General features: G+C 42.6%; 1 protein-coding gene across 10 annotated transcripts in view; it reads right to left on the reverse strand.

Annotated features, from left to right (window-relative positions):
* Positions 1–24,846, reverse strand: part of mef2d (myocyte enhancer factor 2d) — an 81,615-nt gene that overhangs the window by 49,352 nt on the left and 7,417 nt on the right. For 5 of the 10 annotated variants that reach the window (XM_085803067.1, XM_085803068.1, XM_085803065.1 and 2 more), the window contains exons 2-3: positions 20,348–20,551; positions 3,548–3,685 (exon numbers count right to left, since the gene is read on the reverse strand). In XM_085803067.1, coding sequence (XP_085659193.1) covers positions 3,548–3,685; positions 20,348–20,551 — 342 coding nt within the window. Of the gene's footprint in view, positions 1–3,547; positions 3,686–3,835; positions 3,971–20,347; positions 20,552–24,846 lie in introns of all 10 variants that reach the window. The other 5 variants (XM_085803069.1, XM_085803066.1, XM_085803073.1 and 2 more) reach the window with 2 other exon arrangements.

Raw genomic sequence — 24,846 nt, forward strand, 5'->3', positions numbered from 1 at the left:
ATAGTTTTGTCTCATTTTCCAATGGTGTATCTTAAATTAAAGTTCAGTAGAAAGAGAACAGTTTTTTCTTTTCTTTCTTTCTTCCCCTCCCGTCCAGCTGCTAACACCTCGTCTAAAGATACGGGGGATTTCCTGCCGTTAACGTCCCGTCCCCGGCGGCCAATCAGAGGAGCTGGCAGACGGGAAGAAGAGGAGCTGTAAATTGAGTGCTGCTCATTAAAGTGACATTAATGGCATTATTGAGCACAGAGGAGGAGAGAGACGGGGAGAAAAAAAAAAGAGAAATGAAGCTGGCACGGGAGCGCAGCAGCGGTAAGAGGGTTTGGACCGGCGCCAGTCAGGAGGCAGAACCTGGATAATGTCGGAGGAGGAGGAGGACGAAGACTCCCTCCCTGTTTCACCTGCACAGACTCATCGTCCTCAGTTGTACACTTGTTTCCTGAGTGTTGCTGAATGTTACACAATCGCTTCTCCTTCTTTCGCTCAGAGGCATCGCTCCGAAACGTGTTGATTATCACCGTAAAGACACGGTTTCCTGTTGCTATGCCGACTTTTGTTTCAAAAAAAAAAACAAAAAACCTGGGACCTAGTTAGTGTCGCTCTCTCTCTCTCTCTGTCTCTCTGTCTGTGTCTCTTGTTGTTTTTATTCTGGTGCGTTTGCTGAACTTGCAGAAGCATCAGAGTATTAAAGCCTGAGGGGAAGAAGAAGAAGCTCTTCACTGTGATGACTCCGACTCCGTATCGTTTTTATCTCTCGCTGACGTCGTTTCCTTCGTATTTCTGCTTCAACTTGAAGAGAAGTTTGTTTTTCTTTATTAAAACAAGATGAAATCTGAGAGAACAGGAGGATTATGTTTTTAAAATAACATTAAAACTGGAGGATTCGTCATCTCAATCAAGTTTTTACAGATTAAACTTTTGAATAAAAACCAGATCTTTCAATAAAGATGTGATTATTAGCTCACCAGGTTTGTAGCTTGACTTGGTATGAACTTTGATGCTACCCTATGTCTCTCTCAGTATCTTTGATTATTGTATAATGTACTTTATTTATTAATTTATTACTACTATTATTATTACTTTTTCTACTTATTTTTTTTTATGTTTTTATTTTTCCACTTTATATTGTCCTGTCACTGTGAGTTCATTTTATTTTTACTTTATCATTTTTACTTTGAATTTTCCCCTGATTTGATTATGTTGTGTCAGTTTAAAAAAAGCAAAAATAAAATATTTTTTAAAAAGAAAAGAAAAACGATGTGTTTAATTGTTGATTCATTGATTGACGGGACATTAATTGGCAATGATTTTGATTGTTTAAGATTTGCAGCTTTAATCTGTATCTGTATCTTTAAATAAATCATAAATTAAGAAATTAACACCATTAATTCCCACCTGGTTAACAACATCTTAACCTATGTTATGTATCACTGAGTTAAATACTGTATGTCCGTCAGTTTTCAAATCTGTGATATTAATATTGTATTGGGATGACGTCATCAATGACATCCTCCCTTTATACCTGCTACAGTATTTTTAGATTCAGTTTTTACACCTCGGTTGTTGTTTTGTGTTGTTATTGTTGTTGTGCTTTAACCAGACGAAGGATTTCAGTGATCAAACGTCTGGATCAGAGAGAAGCTGAGTAAATGTTTGAGCCCAGCTGCTCTCAGAGCTGCTGAGTGCGTCGCTAAATCACTGATTTTTTTATTCTTTTTTTTTTTTTTTTTTAAGTGAAACTGTTGTGAAAAATAAAAAAAAACTCTGGTTTATAAAGTTGTATGAGAAAAAAAATCTAAAATCTTAATTCTGTGTTACTGTATGAACTCTGGGTGTGTTTGGTTTCTTGACCCACTGACGCTGAATGGTTCTGACCTGAGAGTAGCTTATGGTAACTCCCATGATCCCTTGCTACTCAATGACATCACCCAGCACCATGTTGTTGTTCACAGTTTATTCTTTTATGCCGCCATTGATCACCGATGTGTGAGTGTGTGATCAGCTGATATTGATCAATTGATCAGTGTCTTTGTAAAAAAGGGTCAGTTTGTGTTGTTGGTGCTCACAGCGGGAGGAGGGGGGCGGGGCTAAATGACAGCCTTAACCACAGGTGGAGATCGGTGATTGGAAGCAGACCGATCAATAATGTATTGTCAATCAGCGGCCTATTGATCACCCCCCCCTCCCCCCTCCCCACACCTCAAGTGTTAAAGGGATACGCCAACATGTTTTTTTCCGTGTCTTGTCTCACTCCCGAGTCCATGACCAGCAGATAGACACCATCCTTTCCACTGTGCGTGCAGTAACAAGGGAGATACGGGCAGAGATAGCGCACCGCTAATTAGCTTAGCTCAAACACTGGAAGTGTATGGGTAGTGTTAGCCTGCCTCCTACCTGAGCCGAAATCAGCAGTCAGAATCTGATTTCATTTTAGCTCTAAACTCTATAAATATATCACTTTATCGACATTTCAAGCATTTTTAGGTGAGAGAGTAGCCGTTTAGATCAGCAGTGTGTCGTTAATTTGTCTAAATACCAGCTGTTTACAATTTTGTTCGGACGAATTCGGCGCTACTCAAGCTAGCCGTTGTGACCAACGCACTTCCGGTTACTTTCACAAAATAAAACACCCGTTGCCCTTTACATACAGAAAACCATGACAATAGAATTTGTGCTTTTACTTTGAAATAGGAAGCTAACCTACCCTCGATGTAGCTTGCTTGAACCAAAATAAACCGTCTTTGCTTGAACCCTCCGTTTTGACCGATCTCGTCCCGTTACCGGCATTTGACCGCTCAAGATGCCTTACCGGAGAGTTTTGTCAGCTCTGTTGCTGAAGAGTTTCTCTGATGACTTTAGGTGGAGGCAGGCTAACACTACCCATACACTTACAGCGTTTGAGCTAAGCTAATTAGCGACTTTAGGTGGAGGCAGGCTAACACTACCCATACACTTACAGCGTTTGAGCTAAGCTAATTAGCGGTGCGCCAGCTCTGCCTGTTATCTCCCTTGTTACTGCACACACAGTCGAAAGGATGGTGTCTATCTGCTGGTCAAGGACTCGGGAGTGAGGCAAGACATGAAAAAAAAACATTTGGCGTATCCCTTTAACGTATTATAAGTCAGCGGCCTATTGATCAGACCCCTCCCCCCGCCCCACCTCAAGTGTTAAACAGTTTGCCCTCGGCCGCTCTGCCCCGACCTTTGTGCTCAGTCACACACACCATCAGAGGGGGATTGTGGGTAAGTGATGCGATTTTGGTGGATGGGTGGATGGGTGGAGGTGCCGTGGGTGAGAGGTGGTGGAGTGGGGGAGGTGAAGGGGTGAGGAGGAGGAGGAGGAGGAGGAGGAGGAGGAGCAGTGAAGTGAAGGCGAGTGCTCTGTGAGTAAGTTTGGCCCCTCTGTGGGCTCCGGGGGCCGTCTGATGAGCGGCAGCAGCAGGAGGAGGATACCAACATGAGGAGAGGAGAGGAGGGGGGAGGGAGGGGGAGGGTGTTACACAGAGGGGGGAGGAGGGGGAGGAAGGAGGGGGGGAGGGGTACTCACTGACAGCCTATAGTTCTGCATCATTTTATCAAACTCCTCGTCAATTTTTTTGTATTTCTCCTCAGTGCGGGGGGTGAGGGAGAACGGCTCCTCGGGGTCTGGGCTCTCAGAGTCCCGGTGCTCTTTCTTGTTCAGAGCCTTCGTTCCCCAAACAAAAGAAGAGGAGGAAGAAGAGGAAGAGGAAGAAGAAGAAGAGAGTGGACAGAGAGAGAGAGAGAGAGAGGTAGATAGAGAAGAAGAAGAGAAAGGCGAGGTTAGACAAGGTGACCAAAGTGTGACGGTACTCACGCCGTAGCGCTTGAAGAGGCTGTCCAGGTCCTCCGTCTTGCGGTACTTGTCTTCGTTTAGCGGGCTTTGGTCGATGGAGTCGTCGCCGTCGGGCTCGGGGCTGTTGCAGCCGTTAAAGCCTTTCTTTCGCAACGTCTGAAGCGGTCAGAGAAGAAGGAGGGAGGAGGGAGGATAGAGGAAGAGGAAGAGGAGGAGGAGGAGGAGGCAGATTTATATTTACATTACTTCTCATGCACAAGTTTGGGATCAAGACAAGTTTCAGCGTTTTTTTCCCGCCAGACACAGAAATGGACCATGGAGCTCTGGCAACCTGTTGATGATGAAAAACACACATTCTCAATCTCTGATCGTTCTCAATCGACCACAAACGAACCATGAGCACCAAACCAGCTGCTGCAGGGTGACACATCATCACACAACGTTTCCAAAGCAACGCAACAGAAAAAACACAAGGTCACCTGCAGCTCTGCCATCAACTTCACTGGGAAGAGCAGATGTGAAACTCTCTCCCAGTTTTTGTTTGACACCAATAGACCATGCAAAACCAGAGATATGATCATTTTAATTTCATAGAACAGAAATATTTTGTGTTTCTTTCCATATATACGTCCTTTTTTTTGTCTTTTTACAAAACGGGACAAAGTGATGGAATGAGATTCTTGTGTATGTTTGGGCCCAATATGTTAATAAAGTCGGTTAAAGTGAAAACAAATGGTGGTCAGATCATATCAGAAGGTTGCAGTACACGTCTGTCAATGTCTGTCCTAAATGATAATCAACACATGTTCAACAGCATCTAACTTTCATTCATTCTTTTCTAATTAATATTCAACCCAAACAAGCTTTAAACTGTTCATTTATAAGATCATGTGTATTTCACAGTGTGTTCACCATGGATGCAGAAAAAGCATCAAATGCTGCTCATGCAAGTTGCACCAACTCGTCCCCACCTGGACGATCGCTGCAAAAACTCAAAATCTTACCAAGAATATTTGTCTTATTTCTAGTCAAGATGTCATTTCAGGTCAAAACAAATCAAATTATACTTGAAATTGAAAAAGCTTGTTTTTAGACACTTTGTTTTGTACTTCTTTCAAGCATATTTTCACTTGAAATAAGTAGAGAAAATTTCTTTTTTATTACAAGCACAAAAAACTTGCTGTCATTGGCAGATTTTTCTACTTATTTCAAGTGAAAATATCTAAAAACAAGTTAATTTTTAGGTGATGAGTCTTATTTTAATTGGAAAGAGATTAGTTTTGACTAGAAATGAGACATTTTTGACAAGAAATAAGACAAATATTCTCGGAAAGATCTGACGGCTAGCAAGTCGTCCTGCTAACAACACCAACAGAGACACATGATGATCAGCTCTTCTCTGTTCGTTTGGCAAAATAACTTCATGTAAAAAGTCATAAACATGACAGAGACAGCAGGACAGCAGCTCCATGTGCAGACAACGAGGTCATAGCTACACCAGGACTAGACAACAGCTCATTAATATGCACAAACTGTCCACCAACTGGACAAAACTGTCTGTTTTTTCCCCCCGTCATAGGTTTAAAAACCCGTCAATGACCGAGGATAATCAGTTAACACCATCATGTAGGTCAAGTTGTGCTCCTGACTCTGTGAAATCAAAAGGAGGTGGATGGAGAAAACACCTAACAACTCCTCCTCTGCTGCAGCCGCCCGTCGCACTTTTCCTTCACAGATGCACAAACTCTGTATAAACCTGAGCTGCGTGTCAGAAAACACACGGAGGCCTCACACCTCCCCGTGCACGTCGCCTCATCAACAGTGTGGGTAATTGGTGTGAAGCTTTGCACCGAGAGAAAGAGAAAAAAAGGCTAGAAAAGGGTGAAGTTAAGAAGCCAGTGGTGGTTTTAGTTTCAGCGTGGCGGCTAACGGCAGTCAGGGATGTGTCGGTGTTAGCACAATTTGGAAAGGGCGAGAAGAGAAGAGAAGGAGGGAGAGGAGAGGAGAAAGAGAGCGATAGAGGCTCTTATTTTGAGAGGATTCTGCTAAACAAGATTTGCTGGTAAGTAGCTTTGCCTGTCGGGCCCTTGACCACACTGGATCCTCCTCGCAGCTGAATGGATCTTAGAGCGAAGCCGCCAGAGTTTCTCACTCGCAGGCTTTAACCCTGCAGAGTGCTGCAGAAAAGAGGAGACAATCTTCCAGCAGGAGGAAATAATAAGAATAATAAACTGTCCTACACTGCAAAAAAAAGAGAAAAAACCCTCCAAGGTATCAAGCTGAGCCCTGAAAACCTCATTCTCTTAAGAGCCGTGTAGCAGAAGATCATTACACCCTGTGTCCAAAAGACTCCAACACCAGTCAGGAGAAAGAAAACTAAACTTTCTGCAACTTTAAAAGGCCTGAGAAGTGATTTTACAGGCTGAATTTAAAACTGCAAATCATTTAGATATCACATTTATATTTTATTATTACCCTACTGTAATAAAATGTGTCAACAATATTGATAACTATGTTGTATTGAGGGGTTTAAAATGGATTTTTCTGAAGAAAACCATCACACATTTCTGTTTTCTACAAAAAACTGAAAAGTAGACAAAAGACAGACAAACTGTGGGAATATTGTGGTCGTGGGTTTCAAACACTTTTTGTAATAAAGTGACTAAAACTGGGATAAAAAGGACAAATATGTTTAAAATCAGTAAAATTCAACAATTGCCGCTCTACAGACTCTTGTGCAGCAGTTAAAAGTACAAGCTTTGGTCATGTACAATTGATAAATCTGTTTACAACTTAAAGAGGTGGAACTAGATTAGTATCATATACAGTCAGTTTCAGGCCATTAAAATCAACATAAGAGAAGTGTTTCATCTCCTTTTAGCTCCTGTTTGGTCTCCACCACCTGCACACAAAACAGGATGTAGCTCATTTGTTGCACTAACTGCTGCTGCTGCACAAAACAAGGAGCTCAAAGATGCCAACACACTGTTAAAGCTGTAGGGAGCTCCAGAAAACACAATGTAAGTTCAACTGCTAGAAGCTGCTAAATGTATGAGCGTCTTAAAATGGATGATAAAATATATAAAATCAGACATAAACGCATTAAAAATAGTGAATATAAACACGATTTGTAGATAAAACTAACAAAAAAACCCTGGTTTGGTCCTTTAAAGGCAAAATTACAGAAGAAAAATCAACTCGACTCACTCTCACTTTTTTACAGTGTAAGATTTCATTGATCATCCATTAGTGTCAAAGTGCTCATATCAGATTGTGTTCAATATTTCACGCACCCTATATTTTCTTTAATTAACAACCACCTGCTGTGTGGAGAGCCGAGCGGCGGCGGCGGCGGCGGTGGACTGATTAAACCATAAGCTCATGTTCAGAGACTCCCACTGCGCACAATCACCGCTAAGTGAGGATGATTCAACCGCCTGCAACTCGCCGCCTCGGAAGTGGAGCCGGCAGGAACTCGTACCTGCGAGAACTGCTGCTCCTCCCCTCCTCCCCCCTCGCCCCTTTAAACCCCCGAGGAGGCGCAGGAGGCAGAGGCGCTTTTAATTTTGGATGAATTAGCCCTTAAATCCTCTTCTATGAAAAAAAAACAACACAAAAAAAACAGGTGAGGACGAGAGTTTAACGGCGGCGTGTGGATGTCAGGGTGAAAGACGCTCTCTGTTTTAATAACAGTAGCAGCCTTTGATAGGAATCTCATTAAAACTGGAAGCTGTTATATTTATTATTATTATCATTATTACTACGGCGGCGGCAGCAACGTGGTGTCAGAGCGGCGTTTTATCTATCTCCACAGAAACAGGTTATTAGACAGATTTGTTCCAACACGGAGACAAGTCGTCGCCTGATTCAGCTGTTCGGCTTCACCCAGAACAAGTCGGCGCTCTGATCTGCAGCTTAATGCAAATTTAACCTGCAGGAGGAGGAAGAGGAGGAGGAGGAGGAGGCCGAGGCCACCACACACACACTCACACTCTCTCTCTGCTGTCCACAGTTTACAGAAAACACAAAACTCTGTGGTGGCCTGAAAATCCAGGGAACAAAGGAACAACAGGAAAAATGAAATATATAATAAAAAAAACTACTTTCAACATGACAATGACGGCGTGTGACAGAGGCAGCGTGGAGGACGACGTGATGGAGGCGTGAACCTCCGACTGTCAGGACACAAAGAGATAAAGAGCCGGCAAACAAAACTGTAATGACACTGGAGCAATGCTGGGGCGTCATTCACATGGACACACACAGACACACACACACACACACAGAGTGCACTGGAGTGGGCCGTCAGTGACACATTTAATTTCTGACATTGCCGTTTCCTATCCTCAATGTGAAAACAGACTCACATCTATGTATACCGTATGTGTATGTTTCTATATGTATCCATGTATCTATGTATCTATCTATGTATCTATCTATGTATCTATCTATCTATCTATCTATCTATCTATCTATCTATCTATCTATCTATCTATCTATCTATCTATCTATCTATCTATCTATCTATCTATCTATCTATCTATCTATATCAAAGGCAGCAAGCTAAACCTCTTATTTTGGAGGTGAAACAGGAAGTGAGCACATCCAGTGAAATGTTGAAAACTAGCAAATAAAGTGGAAACAGGAAGTTGCCCCGTCATCCATACACTTCTTATGTGTTTTATTTAAAAAGTTATGATCCATGAGGTTTGTTCCATCTCTCTAGTAACAACAGGGCTTTGTTGTGACATCACAAAGTGACAGGAAGTCCTGACGGCTGGTTTTTAAAGGCTCAGTTTCTGAATACAGGCTGTGTGCATTTCTCTGTGGACTGAGGCTTTGATACTTTCACAGTATTAATATAGAACCTAGAGCTGCTTTATAATCACACTACACATGGACATCTACCTTTATACTGTATGGAGCTTTAATACAAACATCTACCTTTATACTGTATGGAGCTTTAACACAAACATCTACCTTTATACTGTATGGAGCTTTAATACAAACATCTACCTTTATATGGAGCTTTAACACAAACATCTACCTTTATACTGTATGGAGCTTTAATACAAACATCTACCTTTATACCGTATGGAGCTTTAATGTGAAACTTGTCTCACTGTAAACACACTAAACTCTCCCTCTTTACACAAACAAACACTTATTTTTTGGATGACACAACTATCTCTCTCTCTCTCTCTCTTTTTCTCGTGTAAACACAACTGATATTTTGTTATTTCACATTTCAAACATGGGCATGCTTCGCTTCCTCCCCTCCTCTCTCTCTCACACACTGACACACACACACACACACACACCGACACACACACTCAGTAGTCCGCTGATCAGCTTGTCTCTCAGTCAGCCATCTGTTCACCTGTCCACCGTCTCTCTCTCTTTCTCTCTTTCCAACTCTCTCTCTCTCTCTCTCTCTCCATTGTGTTGCCAGGGTAAGATTCACCCTGCAGAGCAGCACGCCGGCCTCTGACTGGCTGCGGCTGCCGACAAGCCCCGCCCCCTCCCTCACCCATTCCTCCCCCCATCTCCTCTCCTCTCTTCCACCACCACCTCTCCTCTCCTCCCTCCCTCCCTCTCTTCCTTCCCCTCTGGCTCGCTCGCTCGCTCGCTGGCTCGCCCACCCGCCTGTCCGTCCGCCCGCCCTCTGTTTCCAGCTCTCCATGAAACACTGCTGCTGCTGCCTCTCCCTCTCTCTCTCCTTCTCTCTGCTTTTGTCTGCCTCGATCTCTCATCTCTCTGCCCACCACCTCTCACTCTCTCTCACAGGAAAGTGCAAAGTCTTACACTCGTCCTTCTGTGTTTTTTTTTCACCCTGAACATCTCTCTTTCTCTCTCTCTTCTTTTTTTTCTTTCTTCTTGTTGTAGCTAATGTCTCCATATGTGACTCTCCCCGGTCGCCCTTTTCCTCTCCTCCTCCTCCTCTTGCTCTCATCTTTTTTTAAATTATTTTTCCCACCACTCTCTCTCTCTCTCTCTCTCTCTCTCTGTCCTCTTTTAAATTAGTCGTAGTGACAATAATATTCAACCGCTTTAACGTAATGCGTTGCTATCAGTTGGTGTTAGCTAACAATGCTAACAACAACAACAACAACGTTAGCTTACGGTTTTCCCGCTTCTGCTTTAACCACTTAGTCTTGTTTCTGTGTCATTAAATTAGTCATAGTGACAATATTCAACCACTTTCATGCGTTAATTGTAGGTAATCCGTTGCTATTGGTGTTAGCTAACAATGCTAATAACAACGTTAGCTTACGGTTTTCCCGCTTGTTACCAACTTGTAACTTGAACGCCACTTTAGATCATTAAATTCAACTGGCAGTGACTGAGTGAGTGAATTTAGGCTACACCATTGGTCAGTTAGACGAGTGTAGGTGTTTTCCTATTGGTTGTCAGGCTAACGCAAGGAAACAAAACTAGCAACATACTTTTCTACCCTGCACATCTTTCTATGCTAATGCTATCAACACAGCTGAAATCACAGCTCAGTCTTTGTCTTCTCGTGTGTTTGGTGATTTTAATAAATAATAATAAGGATTAATGAGTAGGCTAAGCCTCGATCTCTCATCTCTCTGCCGACCACCTCTCACTCTCTCTCACAGGAAAGTGCAAAGTCTTACACTCGTCCTTCTGTGGGGTTTTTTCACCCTGAACATCTCTCTCTTTCTCTCTCTCCTTTTTTTTCTTCTTCTTGTTGTAATGTCTCCATATGTGACTCTCCCCGGTCGCCCATTTCCTCCTCCTCCTCCTCTCATCTTTTTTTTATTCTTTTTCCCACCACTCTCTCTCCCTCCCTCTGTCCTCTTTTGCCCTGCTCTCTCTCTTGACCTGTTCCCAGAGCTTTCCCATCGTATTTTCTCTCCCTCCCTCTTTCTTTCTCCTCCTGCTGTTCATCCTTTCATCCTCATCCCATACTCTCTCTAGCTCTCTCTCTTTTTTCTCTCTTCTCCTTTCCACAGACTTTTCGGTTTGACTATTGAACGCTGTCGGCATCGAACGTCTGGTCCTCAAAAATTCACCATCTTGACGCCTCAGACTTGGATCAGATTAATTCCTGATTTGATCAAAACGTGTCGTTTCCAGGTTTCTAGTTTTGTGTGCGACTTCCTTATGTCTGATATTTGCGAACACTGGCATCAGAAACTTTCAAACTCACACAGCTCCCTCTCTTTTCTCTCTTTTCACGTTTTTTGTTTTGAAACATATCTCTTTTGCTTAATTTTCTTTCTATGTCCACACAACAGAGTTTTCCAGATGATTTTCAATAGGCTGATCTGTTGACCTTGTTTTATTTTGAAAAACTCTGGGGGTGTGTTCCTGTTGGACGCCGAAATTACATTTTTAATCAATGACGTCAACACCTACAGGGGCTCCTGATTGGCTCATCCGCCTCGACTACCAGCGATGAAAACAACACGATAATGGCTGTTGAACAGTTAGAATCTGTATCTTAACACTGCAGCCCTTTGATTTTTAGAGACAATCTACTTCCTGGTTAGCACATGCTCAGCTGCAGCTAAAACGTGTCTTGTCTTGGTCGACTCTCTGTGTTAAAATCTGTACATGCATGAATTCATAATGGTGCAATTTGTTATAGCTCAGAAGTTTCCCCAAGATCTCAGTTGGCCAAATCATCTGAAAACATCCCATGAATTAGAAATTGCAACGCTAAAACTCAGAGGAACTTTATTAGCACAGAGCTCTCGATCCAAGATGGCCGCTCCGTGTGTCAACAGTGAACAAAATCTGGACATTAACCACTTAGTCTTGTTTCTGTGTCATTAAATTTGTTGTAGTGACAATAATATTCAACCGCTTTCATGCGTTAACTATCACGTATTGTGTTGCTATGTAGCTAACAATGCTAATAACAATGTTAGCTTATTACCAACTTGTAACTTGAACGCCGCTTTAATTAAATTCAACTGGCAGTGACTGACTGAGTGATGAAGTTAGGCTACACCATTGGTCAGTTAGACGAGTGTAGGATTTTTCCTATTGGTTGCCGACCATGAAACACATCAAACAAACCTAGCAACATACGTTTCTACCCTTCACATCTTTCTATGCTAACGCTATAAACACAGCTGAAATCACAGCTCAGTCTTTGTCTTCTTGTGTGTTTGGTGATTTTAATAAATAATAATAATGATTAATGAGTAATGACTGTTTCGTCAACGTCGTGGTTTTGAAATCAGTATTTTAACAGCTGCTTCATTAAGTTCTCGTTAAACATGTCGTTTCAAACTCGTTCTGTTAGTCGACATGCTAACAGCCCGATATTCTGACCTGGTTGTGTTTTATGTTGTTTCTTTTTCCTGTTGTGTGTGTGTGTGTGTGTGTGTGTGTGTGTGCGTGTGTCGTCTTATCTCTGGATAATGTCTGTCGACTTTCTGTGGACTCTGGAGGACGCAGACGGCTGAGTCCAGATCTGGTCGACATGAAGCACGAATTCAAAGTCACATCCCAATGAAACATGTCACATAGAGCAAGAACACCCACCCACACATACATCCCCACACACACACACACACTGAGTCCCCTGCAGTCGGTCATATGGGACGTCACGTCCACAGTCTCAGCAGCTCAGATGTTGTATTATAGATCAGCAGTTGTTGTTTCTCGTGTCGTCGACGGAGCCGACAGACGAGAAGGAACCGGCTGGTGCTCTAAAAATCAATTTCCACATCTCCAAATATCTGAACAGTCTCATCCTCATCATGTGAGCTCTTTCATTCTTTTATTAGACGCACACAAACCTCCTGTTTTTTTTAGGGCATTTTTTTTTGTGTAAGGATGAGTGGAAAAAAGAGACAACTTTATCTTTAATTTAAAGGTACATTGTGTAGGAATTACTCCCATCTAGCGTTGTGGTTGTATATCACAAGCAAATCAATCGTATTTTTCATGCTGCATTCACGTGAAATTGGGCAGACGGCAGACGGACGACAGCCGCTGCACCTAACGGCATAAACAAGCCTCTATGTAAACAAGTGGTCTGTCAGCACGAGGCAAAACAATACACGTGACATATGTTGTCATGTCGATGTGGTATTGTTTACCCGACCCACGTTTTACCGGCTTTCTCTGGACTTCTGTGACTAAAATGACATCTGGTTTGTTACCGACGGCCGTCTGCCCGACTACAGGTGAATGCAGCATCAGTGTAACGCTCCATTTTCGTGAATAGAAGTTACACAATGTCCCTGTAATTTAACATAAGGTTAAGGTTAAGGTGTAAAAATCTGACATTACAGGATTATAATCGCCCAGACGTTTGTAAACCTGTCTTTAAACACTGACAGTGACAGTTCCTGTTGGACGACCCATCACACCCTCCTCACACCCTCCTCAGCCCTGAACAAAGAGTCTGGGAGGAGGAGGAGGTGACGTTGGTTTTTACTAAATGCCACGGGTCTGTTTTTGTTTGTTTTCTCAGGAGGGGGTGTGTGTGTCTGTGTATGTGTGTGTATGTGTGTGTGTCGTTCATTCAATCATTCAGTATCTCTACAAAATGAATGAGTCTGGCTGAGTAACTAATTCATCAGTCGAGGACTTCCAGGCCTTAATATGTTTTTAATGGAGTCTTGGCCCCTTTTTTTTCCCAGTGTCGCACTATTAATCACTGTGTAAAAGAGAACGAGTGAGAGTTTCTGTTGAATCACACACACACACACACACATCTCAATGTTCAACGACCCCGAAACAAAACTACACACTGTTACGATCTGTGTCCCGACCACAAAATTATGTCGATCACCTGATGTTGTGTTGTGACGCAAAATGTTTTAAAAGCAGAAATAAAAAAGATTAGATGTTTAAAAATGAACAATATGAGTCTGTTTCCTAATAAAATAATGAGACCAGAGCTTATTGTGCAGGTTAACGTTGAACTTTCTTGATATTTTATAGTGTTTGAACAACAAAAATACTCTTTTAGTACATTTTTCCATTAAAAAAATCCAGAATTTTATTTATTTATTTCAAATATAATTATCTCTGTCCTGCACAACCAGGATGTTGTTTAGACGGCTGGTGGTCCTAAGAATCCTAAATCTCTATAATGATCATTTATTTCAAATTTTGCATAAAAAAGTTACATATTAAAACAGTACAGACTAATAAAACCAGAATCCTCCTTAAAGATGCAGATTATTTGAAGCTCGTTAGGCTTAAACAGACTTTCAGATGAATTGTATCTGTTTCTATGTGATTCTATTGATTGATTTTCAATAGTTTATGAACTTCAATGTCACTTTAACGACTCAGTTTTGTGTTTTATCGGATCGTTGTGCTCACTATTTTGTCATGTTTGTGCCTCTGTGAATAAACTTTTACGTTCCGATGAGAAATATTAAGACCCGGGACGATGAGGGCGCGGCCTCGTGGTCCTTAATAAGCCCCTATAGAGAGACAGAGGCTCGCCGCCGCCGCCGCCGCTGGGATCTCACTTCCCTGAGCCGCTTAGAGGGAAAAAGGGCAACCCCCGTCGTACGCGGCCATCTTGGCTCTTCCCCTTACGCGGTTTCCTCATCACCGCCGCCGTCGCTCTTTTAGCGTTTTTTTGCTCGCTTGTTGTGTGTTCCCTCTCTCTCTCTCTCTCTTCTTCTTCGTCTTCTTGCTTCCTTTGCCCTGATTGGAATCTGCAGTCAAGCGGATTAACACATTCTGGCAGGAGAGGAAGGCTGCCCACACACACACACACACACACACACACACACACACACACTCACACACTCACACAGTTCACACACACACTCTTTCCAGCAGCAGCAGCAGCAGCACGTGCATCTCAAAGAGAGGCTGTGTGTGCATATGTGCTGCCTCTCAGCCGCACACTGGAGTGAAGGAATGTCCAACCGTGTGATGAATACTGAATACACACACACACGCACACACGGACACACACACACACACACACACGGACACACACACAGTTCACACACACACTTCCATCTCAGTGAGGATCCTCATTGCCACTTACCCTAAAGTGTCTTAACCCCAACATAAACCTGAACCTGAACCCCATTACAGACCTGGGAAGGTGTGTGTGTCTGTGTGTGTGTTGTCTTTACAAAGATACGCACATACACACACACGCACAGACATACACACAAACCTCCGATGTGAACTTAAGTGCTTCTCAGCTCACAGGGACGTTGTGGTTGTGTGTGTGTATGTGTGCGTGTACAGTACGGTACTGTACACGCATGCAGGGTGACGTATGCACGAGTGTGTGTGTGCGTGTGCGCGTGAGTGAGCGAGTGAGTGTGAGTGTGTCTGCGTGACAACATCCACACTTCATAATTTATACTCTAAAGCACTCGGAGAGACTCACGGAGGCCGAGCGGCAAAATGGGCACATTTTGTGACGATCCAGTTACCCCCCCTCCTCTCCCTCTTCCTCCCCCAACTACCCCCACAACTGCCCCCAACTGCCCCAACTGCCCTACCGCCTCTCTCTGAAGTGACGTCCTGTATAAAGAGCAGAAAACATGAAGCTGCTTCACTCAAACAAAACTCATGAATCAGATCTTTCGTCTAATTTCCTATGACACAATTGATAATCACAGGTAATGAGTCACTATGGTAACAACACACTCTATTATACAGGTGCAAAAGGAGCCCCAACCAAGTATTGAGTGCATATACATGGACAATTCTGTATTAACAATCATTTTTTAATTTTTTGAGATACTGAATTTTGGGTTTTCATTAGATATAAACCATAATCATTACAATTAAACCAAATAAAGACTTGGGATATTTCAGTCTGTGTGTAATGGATCTATATCATGTATTAGCTTCACTTTTTGAATTGAACTATTGAAATAAATTAACTTTTCCATGATGTTCTAATTCACTGAGATGCAGCAGCTGTAAGTGGCCTGTCAGTCCTGTTGCCTCAGATACTCACTCCAGCCCTAGATTTGGATTAATCCGCTGCTGAAAGTAGTTCCTAAAAAGTGAGCTACTAGTTCAGGAAGTTACTGTTACATGATGGTTGATAATGTTTCTTCCTATTTTCATTTTGAGCTTTATCTGCACGTTTGTTGTTTGTTTTATCATTTTATCCCAGAATAAAATAATTCCTTACTGATAAACTTCATTATAATAATATTATCATTGTCATTACAGTAGGAACTAATGACACAGGGAGGTGATCTAGAAAGTATGAAGTGATGCACTAACATGTTGTTCAGTCTTTTCACTGGATTTACTGACAATAAAAAATATAAAATCATAAATAACACAGATTTTTGCAACTTTTTGCCCCATATTTCACCCCATGACATTTATGTGACGTCCATATTAACAGACGTGTAAACATCATGTGACTCAACTCATTATAATGAATTAAAGTGAATGAGTTCAGTGTTTTCACTCCTGTCTGGGTTTGTTTTGTTTGGTCTTAATGATTCAAAATGTCACTGCAGAGTAGACGTATAAATAATAATAAGACCAATAATAATCAGGATGAGTGTCAACTGTAGCAGCAGACACACACACACACACACACACACTAACACACAACACCTGCCCAGAGAGGAGGTGTGTGTGCTGCTGCAGCACATCTGGAGGAGGAGGAGGACGATGGGGACAGCTGAGGACAAACGCTGGAGAAAAGTTGGTTGATGCCTCGCAGCCAATGGGTGAGGTGGTGTCGAGGGGGGAGGAGGGAGGGGTAGGGGGGGCAGTATAGAGGTTCCCATGTAGGACACACACACACACACACACACACACACACACACACACACGGAGGCTGACACACAACCGAGAGGCTCACCAGGCCTGAATATTGTATGAGGCGTCCTCATGGGCTACTGCAGCGTGCAAACAGGGAGGGAGAGAGAGAGAGAGGTGGACTCATGCACACACACACAGACACACACACACACACACACACACACAAATGAGCACACATTAAGAGAGGGAGAGACAGAGTGACACACTTGAAAACACAAACACATGTATGCACACAAACAGGACCAGTGGAGCTTGAGCTGATGTGGCCCGGAGCAGCCCAACGCCCTGCCACGACACACACACACACACACACACACACACACACACACACACATATACACACACACACACACATGCATACACTTAAGAGCCATCTGCAGCTGGAGATACAGCCTACAGAAAGGCTTTAGCGCTGACACTCTGAGACAGACGGAAAGAGAGGGATGGGGGGAGAGAAGGGAAAAATTGTCGTGACAGAGTGAATCAGGAGATTAGGAGAGAGAGAGGGAGGAAGAGAGGGAGGAAGGATGGAGAGATAGAGAGAGAGAGGGAGAGAGAAGGGTGAGAGGAAGACAGGCGGTGACAGGCGGAGAGGTGGAGGTGAAGAAGAAGCCTCTGTTTTACCTCCAGCCCCCTCACATCCACAAAAAACTGCTTCACCAACACTTTCACTCTCAGCAGTTATTACACAGCCAGAGCGGCTGCACATCTCACTGGAAACAGAAACACTCTCAGTGCTGAGGCCTCGCGACCCGCAGTCCTGTCTCAACTGAATAATAATAATAATAATAATAATAATAATGATGATGATGATGACCGCTAATAACCAAACGCAGGAAGCAGATCAGACACTAAAAGCTTGTGAAGCTGTGAAAACCAGTCCAATGATCCAGAAACAGAAAACAGCAGAACAACAAAACGCAGGCTCTGATTTCACACAACACAGAACAACAACAACAGCCACTAACAACATCCTCCACGTCACTTAGTTTTACTAGAATATAAATAAAGACAACAATATGGAAATATATTCAGCAGGAATCTCCAGAAGCATCATCATCATCATCATCACGCCATGTCAAACATCTTGTAACAACACTTTTTTATCAACTTGAAGCACCTGCAAATGATGCTGAGGAAGGAAAACTCTGTCAACATGTGTCTAAAAGTTCATCTCATTCATTTAAAAGTGCTTTAATTATTCTATTATCAATGCACTTTTCATATAAAGAGCTTCTCCAGTCAGTTCCAATGGTATCTTTAAATCTCGGCTTAAAAACCTTTGTGATTTCTCAATCATCAGGTTTAACTTGATGATGTTATTACCTATTTTTATTTATTTGACTTTATTGTGTTGATCTTATTGGTCTCTCTCTTTCCTGTAATAATTGTATTACTTGTCTTGTCATGTTTTGGTTGAACTATACAGTAAAATGTTTAGAGAGCATGTTGGTGGTGTTTTGAACTACATTGAATACTTGGCAATAATGCATTAATAAAATATCGCAATTTCTCCCTGCACTGATTCTTCCTGCACTGTTAGCAGGAGTCTGATTTACAGTAGATGTTCTTAAATATCTTCAGTCGACTTGAAGAAGAAGAAAAAAAACCCATGGATGCCCCGGAGCAGAAAGTCGTAGGTCGGAGGAACCTCCCAGAGGTTCACGAGATGAATCAAATCATCTCCGAAGCCTCTGGGCTTCTTCCAATATCCAATCTTGATAAGAACAGCCTGACAGCGGGAACCGAACTCATCCTCTAGGAATCAAAGTTCAGCACGTCTGGGACACGGAGGAGGTATTGGTTTGTTTTTTAGAAGGTGTGAATCAAATAGTAGAGGGAAGAGCAAAAAGGTTGAAATTGATCTTTAATCCTGTTGGAATATTCTCAGTGTTAGATGGAGCTCATAAAAAACACATTCCACATTATTGCAGATGCGTGATGATAAGACTTTGGGCCGTTTGATATAAAAATGATGGAGTGAAACTAAATAAAAGTGGCTGATTGGATAAACTTTCCCCCCGGACTGGAGGGACTGCAGATGCTTCGTGGTGACCTCATGTTGACAGAGTTTACCGTCGGCCTATCGGTGTGAAAACAGCTGAGGAACACGCTGGGATCCGGCTCCATACGAAGCCTAAGTGCTGTACTTCAGTGTGCACGGCTCGCTGATTCATACCTAACCATCTCGTGTTCAATTCATGAGAGGGCCATTATGTATAAAAGGGTCAGCAAGGCATGTGAATGTGCTCCATGTTCGCCTGACAAGCTCCACTGAAGCTCTTTTCCCCACGGGGGGAAGCGAAGGAGGAAGAAGAATGTACTCCTATTACAAAAAAACACAAAAACCGAATTAAACAATCGCCCCGGCAACTCTTCCTCTGACCTCGCCGCTGACCTCTCCGCTCGTCAGTATGCAAATGGACTCAAAGTTATTCCTCAGCTGCTTCCACATGCTCGTCCTCTCTGGTGGCCATTTTGTGCCGAGGTGGGTTTCCACTCCATGCTTGTTGTTGGCTAGCTTGTTGTGGTTGTTGTTGTTTTTGTTGTGGAGGTCTCTGGGTAACGACAGTGCCGATGCCAGAGGGGTGAGGAGGGGAGGAGGGGTGAGGCCCAGCTGTCCCTACCTCTGCCCTCCCTGTAAGCGAGCAGGCACTGAGCCAGAGCAGAGCCGTAAACAACAGAGGGACAAACTGGAGCTCCAAACTGGACTAAAGCAGAAAGGGGACTGGACCGGACTACAGTGGTCTGGTCTAGACTAAATTTTAGGGGAGTCAAGTGGGTTATAAATGAGTAATGCTCAATCTTTCAAGCTTTGAAATGTAAAAAACCAACATAATTTGTGTGTTTACATCAAAGAATCTAAAAGTAATGAAAAAAATCAATACTTTGTATAAATTAATATTTTTTTTTAGACTTGTTCAACATTTTGCGATACAGATTTACTCATCTTCTTGCCGACAGTTAGACGAGAAGATCGACACCACACTTGTAGTATCTGAATTTGGGTGTATCCAAGGTGGTACTTAAGATAGCTTAGCTTAGCATAGACGCTAAAAAGAGGGCTAATCAGCTAGCATGGCTCTGTCCATTGCTAACAACAACAACAACAAACAAGATACAACGTGTTAATTACTGAACTTAAAATGTGCAGATGGTCCAAAAACTTTGCACATACACAACCCCTGTTTCCAGACTTGATGCTAAGCTAAGATAAACTACGCTAATCTGAGCTAAAGTAAGCTAATGAACCATAAACTATGCTATCAACCATCTTATCTGTAGAAAAAAATAATCAACAGATATTTACTGTAAACTGCAGCAGGAAAAATTAGTAATTTTGAGGACATTAAAAATCTGTTTCATCCAATCAGCTCTTTGTAAAGAATCTGGGTAAAAAAAACAAGATAAAGCTGCAGCAGACTGAACCAAACTGGGACTAAAGACGTTGGTGGAGTCAGTTAAACCGACCGGGCTGCAATGAACTGGACTGGCTTTGATAAAGTGGACTCAACTTAATTAAGTCTGCATGAGTCTGGAGAGAACTAGATTAGATTAGTTCAGATTAAATCTTAATGATTCCACTGGGGAAAATAAACCTTTATTTTAGTACCGAGTCCCGACGCACCAGCAAACGACCTGGATGACCAGACGACCTGGTTCTCTGACATTCAGACACAACGTGACAGAAAAACGAAGCCGTCCATCAGAATCAATCAATGAGCCCCCCCCCACACACACACACACACACATTCCCCGGCGCTTTACCTCGATGATGTCGGCGTTGGTCCGGCTCTCGTGCGGCTCGTTGTACTCGGTGTACTTGAGCAGGACCTTGTCCATGTCGGTGCTGGCGTACTGGAACAGCTTGTTGGAGTGGTTGAAGATGATGAGGGCGATCTCGCAGTCGCACAGCACGCTCAGCTCGTACGCCTTCTTCATCAGGCCGAACTTCCGCTTGGTGAACGTCACCTGGTGGAAGAAGAAGAAGAAGACGGACAAGAAGTTAAAGGGACGTTGTGTAACTTCTCCTGTTATCTATTTACGTAAAAATCGATTATTTGGTTCAAAAGTCTGTTTTTCATTAACCAGTAATCCCCCCATCAACAAACTGAAGTGTTCCTTTCAGCTCTGAATTAGCCGTTCATATCATTCATATCTACATGGAGCGGGTAAGCTCGGTGCTGGCTGCCATGTGGTGTCGCCATGTTTTTACGTTCAGTGGCAGCGTGACGGTAGGAAACCACGGAAACTCAGCGGAGACACCAGACGGAGCTGTCGGCTCAGGTCGAGGTGGCGTCTGTGAAAAGTCGTTGCGGTAACGCAGTGAGGAGGAATGGAGCGTTACACTGATGCTGCATTCACCTGCAGTCGGGCAGACGGCCGTCGCTAACAAACCAGATGTCATTTTAGTCACAGAAGTCCAGAGAAAGACGGTAAAACGTGGGTCAGGTAAACATTGTATTGTTTTGCCTCGTGCAGCGGCTGTCGTCCGTCTGCCGTCTGCCCAATTTCACGTGAATGCAGCATGAAAAATACGATTAAGTTGCTTGAGATGTACAACCGCAACGCTAGATGGGAGTAATTCCTACACAATGTACCTTTAATCAATCACGCATCGCCAAAAAAACTTTATCTCAACTTGTTTACATTTCAAAATCTGCCAAGTTTCGAGATGTTGATGCTGATTTCTCCTCCAATCTTTCTTAAAGTGGTCTTTTGTCTTAAATGTTTGATGATAGGCCCCGGCCCCGGGGACATGCCGCGGATTACAGTTATTTATTGTGAGTGCTGTTTCCCGGGGGCCTGAGGAATTTCTCCCAGGACTTCAGAGTGTGAAAACGAACGAATGGACGAGCTGCAGACGTTTAGAAGCCACCGATAACCATCTTGATTTCCCACCAAATTTCCCCCTCCAAAATAAACCACATAAGCTCATTTAGAAATAAACAGACACTTCAACGAGACATTAAGTCTCTTCTCAAACATGTGGAGCTTCACTCGCACCAGCGAAGACGACGCCAAACTTTCTGTTGCCTCATGACGTTGTGTGTTTCTGTTGCAGCTGCTCACACACAAACAGCTTTTATGATCAGATTGTTTTGAGGTTTGAAACATGGCTTTGTAAAAAAGGGCTCTATAAATAAACATTATCGTTTAGTGACGTATGTCTCTGCTCCTGCTGTCAGCTAACCACACCGCCTTAATAAATTAGAACAACTTGATTAAGGGTCTTAAAATGCTATTAACCCAATCAACTTCAGTTACAGTCCTGATGGGCTCTGGCAGCAGGGTGAGCAGCAGCGGACACGAGTCGTTTCATACAACATTTGGTGACGTGGGCGTTTATGTTCACATATGTGCACCGAGTCACTGTCTGCAGTCGGAGACTTTGAGATGACGAAACTCAGATTATATGTCTGGTTCTTTGTATTTTAAGAGCAGAGACGACCTGAAGCTCAACCGGACCAGAACCAGTTCCTCCTCAATCACTGGCTTATTGGCATGTATTAAAGCTCCATACAGTACAAAGGTAGATGTTTGTATTAAAGGCAAGGCAAGGCAATTTTATTTGTATAGCCCGTTTTTACAAACAGTTTGTCTCAAAAGGCTTTACATGGCATCGTAACAACATCCTCTGTCCTTAGACCCTCACATCGACTGAGGAAAAACTCCATAGAAAACCCTTTTAACAGGAAAACATCGGAGAAACCTCAGGGTGAGCATCAGAGGAGGGATCTCCATACAGTATAAAGGTAGATGTTTGTGTTAAAGCTCCATACAGTATAAAGGTAGATGTTTGTGTTAAAGCTCCATACAGTATAAAGGTAGATGTTTGTATTAAAGCTCCATACAGTATAAAGGTAGATGTTTGTATTAAAGCTCCATACAGTATAAAGGTAGATGTCCATGTGTAGTGTGATTATAAAGCAGCTCTAGGTTCTATATTAATACTGTGAAAGTATCAAAGCCTCAGTCCACAGAGAAATGCACACAGCCTGTATTCAGAAACTGAGCCTTAAAACCAGCCGTCAGGACTTCCTGTCACTTTGTGATGTCACAACTAAGCCCCGCCCCCTCACCACCTGGACCCACCATCCAACAACAACTTTGCAGGATTTGGTTTCTCTGAGTGTTTTATTCTGAAATCTGTTCTATATTTTATTGAATCACTTTAGATAACAGTCAGCCAATCAGAAGAGAGGTTCAGAGCCCCCTCCTCTCTTCTGATTGGCTGACACCGGCCTGTTGTTACTAGAGCTCCAGAGAGGAGATGGAAAACTACATTGAGATAGTTTGTAGATTTTCTTATGGATCAACCGTTCAAAATAAAAGACAGAAAAAGAGGAAGGAGAGGAAGTGTTCACACAAGATAGAGACATTTCTCAGACCCAGACTTTTAGACAGTGTCTTAACATGGTCTGTTGAGAGTAATCAGTTTGCATTATGCACACACACACACTTACACACTGGCTTTCTCTTCCCTCCACACACACACACTCCTCTCTCTCTCTCTCCCATCACATTCACTGTCCTCGTCGTTTTCACACTCTGTTATGCTCTTTTCCATGCTCTCCTATGTCACACACACTCTCTCCCGCTCTCTTTTCCACACTCTCCTTCTGTCACACGTTATTTCTCTCTTTCCCTCACACACACACATATACACACACACAGACACACAGACACACACACTCTTGTGCGAGCCACCCTCGGTTGTGAACAAGCAGAACGGAGCTGGGAGTGTTGCTGAAGCACACGGTCCCTCGCTGTCTGTTGGTTGGCTTTAGAAGCGCTTCCCTGCTATAACCAACTGGTATTTACGATCCGGGGAGATTTGGCTTTGTTTGGATTAAACACACAGGATTGCACAAACACAAACACACACTCACTCTTCCACACACACACACACAAACACAAACACATGGGGAGAAAAAGATTAAACGAAGAGAGAGAGAGAGAGAGAGAGAGAAGGGAAAAGCTTCAGGTGCTGCGACAATATCTGCCGTCTGATATGAGAGAAGTGGAAAGTGAAAGTGTTCACAGATGGAGACGTAGGTATTAACTGAACTCACGCTGCGATCCACCAGTGACATCTACACATTTTCCATCTGACGTCAAAGCCAAAAAAACCCTCTGTGACATCATGTTAGGGGGTGGGGGGGGGGGCGTGGTAACCCAAAACCTGTTCTCTGTTTTCCACTTCAATCCTCATTAGTTTCTGTTTCTGGTTTTTTTTTTTTTTTTTTAATTTGAAGTCCGTGTGGAGCTCTGAGTGAAATATCTTGAGTTTAGTTTAGCTTTTGGACTGAACAGAAATGTAATTTTTGACACATATTCAGTGGATAATCCTAAACAACTCTGGTGATCCATGTAACTTTCAGTTTCAGCTTGTCCGACTCAACTCCCATCAGCCTTAGCTGCAAAATGTAATGCTAATTAGCCAATCTAAATAAGATAACACTGCAACAAAGTTAGCATTGTTACCCCAACACAAAATCAAGTCAAATTTCTCTTTAGCTGCTAATGTGCAACATTTAGCCGCCAGAAAACGCAACTCCACATTAATGCTAATGCTTCATTGAGAGTTCACGATGAACTGAATAGGAAGAAAGCTTTTTCTTTTTGTTTAATGCAATATCATAGTAAGTTTTTTAGTTGCTAAAGTGGAAAATGCAGCTGCTAAAGAGCCAGATATTTGAAATCAGTGGTTTGTTGTAAACTAAAACAAAGCAAAAAGCTTAATAGCCTATTCATGCTAATTAAAATAATAATAACTTTATTTATATAGCGCCTTTCAAAAACAAGTTACAAGGTGGAATAAAACATATCAAAAGAAACTGCCTGTAATAAAATCACAAAAACACAATAACCGCCAAGTGAGGTAAAATAAAAGAAGTTGCTACACTGAAAGCTGTGTTGTAAATTTCCTGAGCTTCAAAAAGGAACTGAAAAGGAAAATGACTTTGTATTTAACGGTAACTATTAAAAACAAGCTAACACTTGAAAAACCAAGGTGAACATCAAGCAACATCAGTGTGAGCTACTCATGTTGTTATGGTCGTACATTAGTAGCATTGCTAACTCCGCCAACTCTGCAGTCTATTCTAAAGTGGAGCATTTAGCACTCAGGTAAAGTAGCCAGATATTTGGACCCAGTTGGTGGAGATCCAAACATGAGCCAAAAATTGTGTCCTAATTCATGTGAACATTTCATTTAGAGCTACAGTGGGAAAAAATACTTCAATCAAAGCTGTAAAAGTGCT

The sequence above is a fragment of the Trachurus japonicus genome, chromosome 16 (genome assembly GCF_045865225.1).
Source record: "Trachurus japonicus isolate A0001 chromosome 16, Traja_1.0".
Classification (NCBI taxonomy): domain Eukaryota; kingdom Metazoa; phylum Chordata; class Actinopteri; order Carangiformes; family Carangidae; genus Trachurus; species Trachurus japonicus.